The sequence below is a fragment of the Carassius gibelio genome, chromosome B3, assembly GCF_023724105.1.
Source record: "Carassius gibelio isolate Cgi1373 ecotype wild population from Czech Republic chromosome B3, carGib1.2-hapl.c, whole genome shotgun sequence".
In the NCBI taxonomy this organism is placed as follows: domain Eukaryota; kingdom Metazoa; phylum Chordata; class Actinopteri; order Cypriniformes; family Cyprinidae; genus Carassius; species Carassius gibelio.
The window spans coordinates 10157862-10169794 of record NC_068398.1 but is presented as its reverse complement, the minus strand read 5'-3'; the positions used below and the strand labels follow the sequence as shown (position 1 = coordinate 10169794).

The following is an 11933-nucleotide window of genomic DNA, read 5'->3' as shown; positions in this document are numbered from 1 at the left end:
TGTCTGCCCATTTACAGAAAGATGCATCCAAACTGATTGGGAGATCCTTCATCATGCAGCAAGATAATGACCCAAAACATAGTGCCAAAGCAACAAAGGAGTTCATCAGGGGCAAGAAGTGGAAGGTTTTAGACTGGCCAAGTCAATATCCAGACTTAAACCCTATAGAGCATGCATTTTACCGGCTAAAGAAGAAACTGAAGGGAGTAACCCCCCAAAACTGAAAAGAGGCTGCTGTGAAAGGCTGGAAAAGCAACACAAAAGAAGAATGCAAAAGTTTGGTGATGTCGATGGGTTACAGGATTTGCAACTAAATATTAAGTCTCATTCACCTTAATCTAGTTTAAGTCAGTTTGTTCCAATACTTTTGGTCACAAGAGCATTGGGTGGGTTCAAGCAAAAGGTGCCATCTTCTAATCAGATCCAGGAAATAAAGGCTGAAATCTCTTGTCTCATATTCATCTTTTGATGCCAAACCCAAATATTTGCAGTCAACAGGAAAAAGTAAGGAATTGGTCTCACTGTTCCAATACTTTAGGAAGGGAGTGTTTACATTTTTCAAGTACATTAGTTGTCATAAATTCATTATTTTGTCTTGAAGTTTATGTATAAACATCTATTATGTACCCTGATTTTGCAGTGTAGTACTAAATGGAAAAACAAATGATTCCTCTTATTTCTGCTATTTTAACATTTTGTAGATTCTGCTAAGTTTATTAAGTTTACTAATACCTCAAATCATCAAGCGTCACCATTTGCTCAGAATTTTGAACAAACCAGCGATTAGTGAAATGTTTTTGGATTCTGAAACTGCACAGTGAAAAACTCTTTGGTTTCATAGAAAATTATTGGAACAAAATAGAACTGAACATTACAAACCGGTTATTAACCAAGTTTCCGATCTGTAACACTTGAAAGTTATGTTGTTCCTTTTTTGTAGAATGACCGCAAGACTTTCTCTGGAACACTAAATAGATATTTTGAAAAATGCCAGTTTTGCATTTGTGTTTCACTGAAATTTTAAACAACATGAGGACCAGTAAATGATGACAGAATATATATATATATTTTTTGTGAACTCTCCCTTTAAGCATGTACCATATGCAGCACTCCAGTAAACAGTGACTATATAGAAGTAATAAAAATAATTTTTGAAAAAGTTCATAGATTAAGTATTTCACAATAGATGGAAAAAAAAACAGCACATAATTTGATTCCAAAGAGAAAAGAAATCATTTTAATCCTTGGAAAGACACATTTGCAACTGAACAGCCTGAATACAAAACACAGACAGGAATTGCACTTCAAATTTTCTTAAAAAATTAAAATTAAAAAGCAGGCTTTTTCATCAATATATTTCTGTCATAGAAACAACTGCAAAACTGTACATCAAGCTTTTTACAAAGCATTTGGGACTTCCGTTTTAGAATGTTCTTTTCACATTTTTACACATTCATCAGCCAGATCTGCTACATTGTGACCGCAAGAAAAAAAAGAAAAGAAAAAAATATCAGTCTTAAGACATATCGGGAGAAATCGGCATTGGTTTAGTTAATTCAAGTCCAACTTGGGTTGTCTTTGCGGGACGTTTTAAGAGCATGAGTCACGTCTCAGGCAATGCTGGGACAGCAGGTTTCTGCATCAGTATTGCAGTCTATATGATTTAAACTCAATCTCTCTCTGCAGACACCAACAGAGACAGACAGCTGCTCGCAGGGTCACAGTTCCTCACGACGGGGCGGACCGTGTGGTTTCCTGCAAAGAATTCAGTCTGTGTCCAAATGACATGGGTTGGTCCCTTGCTGCTGTGCGTCCTGATACACCCGAAGGAAGTCCTTGTACCGTGGAGCACAGCTGAGCCAGGCCTCTCCGAATCGCACCGTCCCAGTGAAGAGGAACTCGCCCTCCCCTGGTTTAACCCCACACTGCCTGGGCATCTTCACAAAGCCTGTCCAGCGTTTAGCCCGGCCGCCCCCTGACACAAACACTTGTGTCTTCTGTCTGTAAAGGCGACTCAGGGACACGGTGACAGAGGTCTGGTCCTCCTCCTCCGCCACACCAAGAATACTGCCCCGCGCCACTGTAGAGAGAAAAAAATAAAACAATGTAAGAAAAACATAGTTGTTTTTTTCTTCTCTCCATACTGACTACATTATCCCTGGTCAAACAACTCTCTAAGAATGTATATGGCTTCCCATTTTAATGTATAGCACAACGGGCCAACAATCTTAAAAGATTTTAATGGGAGATTTCTCTTGACATCATTTCTTAGGAAAAACTTTATTTTAAAGACCAATTCTCACCAATTAGCCTGTTGCTTATGAGCATTCATGTTACTTGCATATTGGCTGGCTATTAGTACTTATAAAGCACATATTAATGCCTTATTCTGCACAACCTTCCTTAATCCTATCCCACATCCAAAACTGAACAACTACCATACCGTTAATGAGCAGCAAATTAGGAAACAGGAAACATTTATTGAAACAGGAGTTGGAGTTAAAAGTGAGAATTGATCCCCAAACTAAAGTGGGACCATTTCTTATTATGATGAATTTTTGATTCAAACAAAACGCAAACTACGTTTTTAAAAACACTACCTCTACACCAATAGGAGTAGAGGTAGAGTAGGTAGAATATTACAATTCTTTTTAGTTATATACTATTACTAATACTGGAGTGCTGATATGATGTGAAAATGTATGATATTTATTAGCAATTATCAAATTGTATCAACAAAATGAGTATAATTGCAAGTCAACTTTGATGTTACCTTGAGAATGCCTAGTCTTTAGGATTAGGATAGATTTAATATGGATTTTGAAGAGCCTCGACTCAAACTTTGTTAATTCGTTTTTTTATTATTCCACTGCCACTTCAATTTATAAACACAGATATTTGTTCTATGTGAATGTTTATTCTTAAAATACTCAATTATAATAATAGGATTAAATCCATGAACAAGGCTGTCAGTAAAGAATGGAGCTAATAGGGCCAAATATTGGCCTGTTAACTGGCTGGTGTGAATGTGGTCCATTTATCAGCCTGTAGTATTCTTAAGAACCAAATCCTGCAGGAATTTCAGCTTATTCACTAGGACCTTATTTGATTCTTTGAAGAAACTTATTAGATCCCATCAAAGTATTTGTGTAACTCAAACAGTTGCCTGATGGGAAGGATGCTTTCAGACTGGTTCCAAATTATAACTGAAATTCAATTCCTAATTCACTTTGATTTTAAACTTGCGATTATCAAAAACATTTAAAGATGAGACTTGTCTTACCAAAGTCACTGGTGCATACAGCCAGCAGGGCCTCCGCATCTGTACAGGGTTGGCAGGGTGCTGTGGAGAGATACAGAACAACAAAATCAGACCAAGCACAGCCAACGCTCGATGGTAAAGCAACAGTAAAAACAATAACGTGCATAAGTTTTTCGTTTTTAATCTTTCTAACAAAAATCAGCACACTGATCTATCTACACCCGCCACGTGGACTTTCAAAGACATAATTAATTTCTGCTGCAGATGGTTATTTATTGAGCATGAAGAAGCCAACTTTATCGTCACGGTTTGTCGGCTTCTAACCAAACAGAAATGCGGGGTGGCCTGCGAGAAAAGGCTCCTCATAAAAAAAAAAAAATGGTGGAGAGGAGGGAAACATCTCGACCCTTCCCCCTCTAAAAAAAACACTGACAAACACACGCCGCGTCCTCACACCCCAACGCAAATGAGATCCAGCTGAGAAGAACTCCAACAAGGAGCAGAGACTCCAAGGACTAGTAGCTCTGGGTCCGAAAACAAAAAAAAGAAACGTCCAGTGGAGCCCATGTTTCACCTGTGCCAACAACGTAGAGTGAGTCCCATAGCGACACTTGACAAGAGACAAACACTCTGTTGCTTTTAGGAGTCCTGTAAGGCAATCAGTGTAACCTAAACACTGGCAGCACCGTGTCGGCTTTGATCAGCATGTTTCACTATCTAAATAAATCAGGCCACAGTTTTGTGGCTCTGGGGTCATTAAAGCCCCCACAATCCAGCACATTTGTCTGGAGGGTCTCTATACTCACAGGCTTGCAGGAAGGAGCGAGCGACTGGTTGTTTCAGGTGGCTGGGTGGAGGGGTTTATGGGTATTTTATGGGTTTATGGGTAGCGGTCTGTGGGTTAGGGCAGGTGTGTGTGACAGGCAAAAGTTTAGCTGTCTATGAGTGCAAGTGGATTGAGGGGCTTTAAAAACTTTAACAATTACAGTAAATGTGGGTGTTAGCTAGCAGCCCAAAACTCATCACCATAAGACTTCATTGTTATGGGTGGGAACAACGAATTGCAATGTGGTTGCTAAGGTATTTTGTTTTTTAGTGCATTGTGATGCAATTGTTAATGGATATTCTGGTTCATACCTTTAAAATGCAACAACATTGTTATAAGGTGAGTGTCGTATGGTGCCCGACACCCAATCTACACTGGAAGCAAGTCACAAGAGTGACAAACAAGTGTCCACGATCAAACAAACAAACAAACAAAAAAAGCAATTAGAAAAAACTGTAATATTGTGAAAAATGTTGAACATTTAAAATAAATGTTCTCTATTATGCTATTATTCAAAATGTAATATATACTTGTGATGTAAAACTAAATTTTCAGTCTAATTTCCCCAATCTTCAGTGCCACAAGGTCTTTCAGAAACCGTTCTAATATACTGATTTGCTGTGCACAAAGCATTTTTTTATTATTATCAAAGTTGTTGTTATTTTTGGAAACAGTTATACATTTTTAGTTACACTTTATTTTAGGATGTGGTTATTACAGTGTAATTACCCAAATACAGAGTATCATTCTGTCTGTACAGGGCATGAAGAGGTGTAAATGCTATTAAGTAATGTGCAATATAATATATAATGCATAATATGCATAATTTACTGTTATTATTTACCGTCACACTTTATTTTAAGGTGCAATTCTTGCCATCAAAAAGACTTGTCTTAAACTCCTAATTTGCTGCTTATTGATAGTTAGTAAGGTAGTTGTTAAGTTTAGGTATTGGGGAGGATATTTAAGGTGCAATTTATGTATTAATTTCTTTTAAAACATTAAATATAATACATGTTATTAACCATAAAAAAACTAAAATCACTCCCATTATAAAATGGATGCACTGCTTGTGCATCAGCAATGGCTGTTTACAGTGTAGGCTGATAGACTGTTTAAATAATAGCAATCTAGATTTACTGGTATCACCGTAGATTGGGCATAACCATGGAAAATGGGCAAAATAACTGGTACGTATCAAAACCCGATCTGCTGAACCTGACCCTTCACATATGAGCACAGTAGGTCTTGTCTGTTGAGGAAACTGTGGGTGAAGGAGAGCGGACCAGAGGTCGGCTGTGTTGCAACACAAGAAATATCGCACCACCAACGGGGCCAGAGGTCATCCAGGAATCAGCTTCGCAACAGCTGGCAAACGCCAAAGCTTCAAAGCGGGTGATCGTTCAGAACGCTAGGCCTGGCAGAGGTTTGATGTGAAGCGTTAACCGCTGCCACATCCTGAACGCCAAAGCTGCGCTTAAAAGCTTTGCGGCGGATCACATGCAAAAGTTTAAACAGAACCGCTGGAATGGGCTGGCATCTGAGTCAGCAGCCCTCACTGCCCCGAATTAATGCATCGCTGCTGGGATCGCAACCACTTCACACACAGGCTGGGCAAAAGGGGAAGATAGTGTCCCTGCTACATCTGGTCCCTCTGCATTCCATGCTAATGGAGAAAAGATTCATATGCAACTTTGCCTGCATCCCAACCACTTCAGAGAGGCGGAACGAAAATTAATGAAGGAAAAAGTGAGGGAGGGGAAGCCAGAGAGAGGGAGAGGGGAAAAGAGGAAGAGGAAGGGAGTAGGGGAAAAAAGATGGAGATAATATGTCCTCCTAACAGCTGGACTAAAACACATTCCACAGTGACGGAAAGCAACTCAATTCCAGCACAACAGGTCAACATTCATGAGGTGAATGCGAAAAAAGCCAAAAGCTCGGAAAAAGGAAACCAGGTCACCTTACAGATGTGCCCGCTCAGATCGCTGATGCCACACAGTCCCAAAACACAGAAACTGTTCAAAGCTTCTCTGCTTTACACTGTATCCATGCCTGCAAAATACAGCTCTTTATCAGAGCCAGTTTTACATGGCAGTTATGAATTCATACCCCCCTGAGGGGGGGGACACACTAAACAATACTTTTGCTTTGTTTGGGAGAGGAAACTGACTTGTTATATGATGCATCTACACTGCTTCAGGCCATTCAGCTCTCTGGTTTTGGCAGGTGCACTGCTTGAAATGTAATTTCTGAAACGAGGCTGAATATTTCACGTTTTCACATCCTGGAAAACGCAGTCGGTATTTAACGCACGGAAAACAAGGTTTAAATCAGTATCACTTTCCAAAGCAAATACGAGCACAGATCCACCATCTCGGCATCACAGAGGGGAGGACGTTTCCTGAGGTAAAGATATCATCTGTTGCTGGGCATGAAAACATTGGCTTCAGATCTCATACTTATTAAAATAAACATACCCTTGGTATTGCGTGCATTGACAACCGTGCACCTAAAAACCCTGGAGTCACAGAAATTTAATAATACTTTTTGCTGAAAGAAGCAATTATTGTTGAAATTCAATAGAAAAGGAGAGTGCATCTAAAAACAAAAACTTTAATTTTTTTAATTTGTAAAAGTTTTTCTTTATAGAAATTAATTATTTTACTCAGCAAGGATGGCTTAAAATTGATCAAAAATGACAGTAAGGAAATTTTTGTGTTATAAAAGATTTCTATTTCAAACAAATGTTTCTTGAGCAGTAAATCAGCATATTATAATGATTTCTGACTGATCAAGCAACGCTGAAGACTGGGGTAATGATAAAAACTGAAATATTTTATATTTCACAATATTATTGTTTTACTGTATTTTTGATAAAATAAATATAACTTGGTGAGCTTCTTTCAAAAACATAAAAAAAAGACTTGGTGTTCTTTAAATAATCAAGGAAACAATAATTAGATTTTTAGTCGAGATTGTTTTCTGTTTTACATATTAACAAATTATATTCTACTCCTTAGATTTGGCAAAAAACATGCACATTTCCATTTCAGGAAATACATCACATGAAAGAAAACTGTGCTTGTCAAGCAAGTCTTTAAAGATCAAGAGAACCTCATACCAGATAATGACTGTGGATCTGCTGCTGGTCTGTGGTTGACCAGCTCGTACTGGAAGGCTGTGATTTTTCGGCTGATGTCCCTTTGAGGCACTGCCTCGATGAAGAGCGCCCCGTCCTGGATGCTGAAACAGTGCACTTTCCCCTCGGCCTGATCTTCCTCACGGAGGAGCAGACGCAGTTTGCCCAGCCGGTCCAGGTAGATGTGTGTCCCGCTGGATTCTTTAGAGGGCTTGATGCAGACGGAGAGAAGAGACGCCGCTGGGGACAGTGTGTTTGGCCGCAGGTTGACAATGATGGCTCCTGTGGGGTAAAGCCACTCCAGAAACCCCTGGGCGCAGCGGAGATACACCTGTTCCACATCCCGAGTGTGTCCCTCATGAGTCAGCCCGCTTCAAGAAAAGAGAAAGAAGATATAAGCTCGGTTCCAAGACCAACCCTAATTTAAATGACAGAATTCTACTGAAACCGAACCTTGTAATAGTAAATAAACTGAAAATAAACTGAAACTCTCTTTACAGGCAGCGTTTTTTTGTTTGTTTGTTTTTTTTTTTTTAGGTCAGGTGATGTGTGATATACATGAAAAAAAACACAATTTTGTAACATTTTACAATAAGGTTTTATTTGTTTCCATTAGTTTACCGCATTGAGTTTAATTCATGTAGTTTAACTAATGAAAATACATCTTAATAATTTTAGTCAATGTTAATTTCTTAATTTCAACATTTACCAATACATTTTTACAGTTTAATTTAAACATTAAGGCACTGCGAACTAACATGAACATTTATATTTTTACTAAATAGCACTGTTAATGCATTTATTAATGTAAACAAGTGAGACCTTCTTGTTAAGTGTTAACCACAATTTAATGATGTGCGTAAAACTGCTTTAGATTAAATAAATTAACTATGCAGATAAGAATTTAACTTATTTAACAGAATAATTATTTGAAAATATTTATACAAAATATTTGCCGTCTCGGATTCGGAACAAATAATAAACAAGATGCAGATTAGTGGCTGAACGATACATTTTTTGTTGTTGTTGATGGCTCAACATTATAGGCAACAAGGTGTCCAATGGCTGATATGAAGTCAATAGACATGATTTCACTCCACTTATTAAAAAGTAAATAAAAGTATAGCGGTCTCTAAAATTTTATTTTTTATATTTATAAACTGTATACATTTCTTTATGCAATATTTACTAAAAAAACTGAAAAAAAAAAAAAATCTTAAAATGAAATCAGCTAAACAGATTTATAGTACTTAAATAGCAAGTTTTTCTATGTTTTCAAAAATAAAAGATATTTGTATTTCTTTTAACATTAACTACTTTCTAAAAACACACTATTGATCTCAAAATCCAATCATCATTTGAAGGATAGTCCCTGCCCTACATTATCTTTTTTTCTCTCTCCATAATCTGTTATAATCTGATGTATAGAATACAGAAGATGATCTAGGGCCAGATATGTTTCATCACAACTATAAAACCATCAAAAAAGTTGGCACTGATGGCCTTGTGGTTTGTGCATCGACATGTAGTGCAACTACGCCTCCAGCAACCCGAGTTTGATTCGAAATCCTTTGCTGATCCCGCTATGCTTTCCTGTCAATTCTCCACTATCCTATCAAAATAAAACGGCATAAAAAACCCAAATAGGTCTTGAAAAAAAAAAAAAACACCGTACTCAAAAATGTGAGAAGTCGGTGCAATCTGCGGAATCAGAATCAGCGAATGCGGATTTAAAATACAGTGATGATGAATATGAAAATTATTACATTGAGTTCTCAACACCATCAATAAAAGTCCCAATTATGACACTTAATGGCCAAACATATGATTAGCAATGGCAATATACGGTACAAACCCTAGAGCAGCAGATTACCTCAAAAATGGTTGAAAATATGGGCCACTATATCAATTTTACATTGGTAAAAAGTCTAATTTTTTAATCAGATAAGTCTCTTGACTTCAGAAATACAGTTATAATCCAGGTTTCTCTTGACTTCTGTCTTCCATCCTGGAGGAGTTTTGTTCACTAAGCGCAATCGTTCTGGGTTTGGCTTCTCCGTGAAGTCAGCCAAAACAAACTATTTCAAAAGGCAGCATAATTTTGCTGGCTACTGTCTGGAAGCAATCGTATGATGCCTTAAAGCACTGGAAGGCAAATAGTAGGCAGTCATCAAACATCAAACACTGTGATGTATTACTCCCCAAATAACTGACATCCAGTTATAGCTGGTTAACTTTCACAAATAACCACTTACAAGCCTTGGATTAAACAAAGCAAAACCAAACCGTTTTGAAGCAAATGATGGGTAATCCTCCAAATAATGACGCTTGGATCTTCAGTCAGCTTTAGTTTAGTGGCCTTTTACGTGCAACACAGCAGAGGAAACTTCAAACATTAGGGTGATTGTTCTGAACAGTCTGCGCCAGAGTCGAGTCCAAAGCCGAAGCTCATATGAAAGAAAAGCTTTTCTCAAAGGCAGGAAGAATGAAGTTAATGTCTTTTCACACAAGGTGTTAAGACCCACGCGCGAGGCTTGCTGCATGACCCGTCACGTGCAAGCATGCGCACACACATACACATTAACAGTCTCTCATTTTTCTTCTCTCCTTTCCAACGTTTTGGCAAGACCCAGCACTGGCATCCTGCCGTGGGTAGGATTTTTGAAACGCAAGTCGATGGTTCCTTGGACACACAGGCCTCTCTGCAGACAAGTGCAGAGACAGTAGCCGAACCCGGAGCATGCAAGTGCAAATGCAGGTCACGCAGCGAACCTCCCATTGCTTTCAACTCCTCAAAAGACGAGGAGCTGCATGTCCGGGCAGCAGTCCTGCCGCTGTCCACCGGCCGCACAAAAGACTCTCTCCGCTACTTTTAGACATCATCTGTGGTTCTGTGCCTTGAGTATGCGGCCCGTTGTCAGTTGGGCAGAAAATGAGCCATCTGCTTCTGAAGCCTCCAGCGGTTCTTCAATCAGAGATGAATGTAGGCCTGCTGCAAGACCCCAGATTAAACTCTCACCAAAATGAGAGGTGAGGACTGGGGTGACACATGTGCAGAGCAGACTCGCAAGCTGCCGTGTCCTCATTTATAAAGGCTCCTCTTTAATTAAGAGCATTTGAAATTCAGCTCTGCCGTAATGAGAGGCTGAACTCGGGCCTGGCAGATCAACACCAGATTACGGCAGCACAGTCAGAGTAGCCGTGTTATTGTAAAAAGACCTCACAAAAAGTATGTTGAGAGAGTTTATTTTTTATTTTTGAAGGAAGTAAGGGAGCTATTGTTGAGGAATATTGAAAAAAATTTGTTATGAGATGAAGTTATGTGGTGGGGAATTCTGTAGCGTGAACTATTCTCCTTATTAGTTAATGTAAATTCAAAATGTCTTTCACATCCAGCTGACCACTGAGGTTGAAGGATTTAAAAGCTATCTTGACACAATACTATTATTATAGAAACTAAAATCTTCTAGAAGAATGCAGTGCAAACTTATGTGTAATAGCTTATTAACTCAGGTAGAGTTAAAACACCTTTTAACAAACAATAGAGTGATTATATGTTACACATGAGGGATTACTATGGGTTCGGTTGAACCAGTGAGCAGAAATGAAATCACTGCTCTGATAGTTTCTGCTTTCAGGTTACGTCAGTAAATAAAGACAATAAGTCAGAGTAAGAAAAGAAGTACATACACACATACTGTTAAGACCAAGAGAACAACTGGAAACAAATAAATAAAATAAGAATAATAAGAATTTAATAATAAAGTTTTATGTTGATTAATTGAGTCAGGTGCTACAAGCACACATAACAATCACTTCTAACAGGCCACCAAAAAACAACAAGAAAAAAACAAACAAACAAACAAAAAACCCTGGGCCTTACACTAATACTAAATACTAATACTAAACAACTAATAAAAAGTACCCTACTAATAATATTAATTTATATATATATATATATATATATATATATATATATATATATATATATATATATATATATAATTATTTATTATACTTATTTTAATATCAAAATGTTTACGTTTAAACTTAAACAGTATCAATGTTAATTGACCTAGATATTTAACCAGAGTTAAATCGCTAAATTCAAGTCACTTAGTTACATTTAATGAATACTTGAATAATCTAGATGTTTGAATCGTCTCACCTGCCCCTCCAGCTGCACTGGTCGCTTGAGTACTGGGAGCGTGCAGTCCGACACAGAACCACAACCGACAGCAAATACGCCAAGAACGGCGAGAGCATGTTTGTCCCACCGCTGTCTACTTCTCCCCCAGCGCGATACTATACAGCTCTGCTTTGCAGGTATGGAATAAAACAGTCCAGCGTCAGTATTTTCTTCACTACATTGTGTTTTTCTACAGTATCGTTTCACTTTCTATCCCGTAATAATTACTCAAGAAGCGCAACTAATGCCGAAAGTCCGAGACGCGCGTTGGCTCGCTCACTCCATGCTCAGCTCTGAGCAGCAGCGCTTTCCTCGAGTGAAGACGGTGGTGAAGAGCTGAGGAATCCGAGTGGAGCCGCTCTCTGAGCTTTGAAGAGCGCGCATGCGCAGACAGCAACAGCGCTTTACTCCACTGGAGGAGCGCTCCTCAAGAGTTCAGTGAGCGGCTCCGCTCGGATTCCTCTGCGCGTCACCGCCAGCTGACCGACACAAGACGCATGCGCAAATGAGCTCCAGG

At 38.6% G+C, this 11933-nt stretch overlaps 1 protein-coding gene across 1 annotated transcript; it reads right to left on the bottom strand.

Annotated features, from left to right (window-relative positions):
* Window positions 1–1209: 1209 nt before the first annotated feature.
* Window positions 1210–11843, bottom strand: LOC127953268 (meteorin-like protein). Its single transcript, XM_052552284.1, has 4 exons — window positions 11396–11843; window positions 7210–7598; window positions 3284–3343; window positions 1210–2080 (listed from the first exon to the last, which is right to left on the bottom strand). The coding sequence occupies exons 1-4, from the start codon at window positions 11491–11493 to the stop codon at window positions 1767–1769; spliced, it is 861 nt and encodes a 286-aa protein (XP_052408244.1). The 5' UTR covers window positions 11494–11843; the 3' UTR covers window positions 1210–1766.
* Window positions 11844–11933: the final 90 nt, after the last annotated feature.

Coding starts and splice junctions, on each gene's coding strand:
- LOC127953268 (XM_052552284.1), bottom strand. CDS start 11,493: ATGCTCTCGCCGTTCTTGGCGTATTTGCTGTCGGTTGTGGTTCTGTGT. Junction 3,344..7,209: donor AGATCCACAGTCATTATCTG/GTATGAGGTTCT, acceptor ATCTCTCCACAG/CACCCTGCCAACCCTGTACA. Junction 2,081..3,283: donor TGTATGCACCAGTGACTTTG/GTAAGACAAGTC, acceptor TTCTCTCTACAG/TGGCGCGGGGCAGTATTCTT.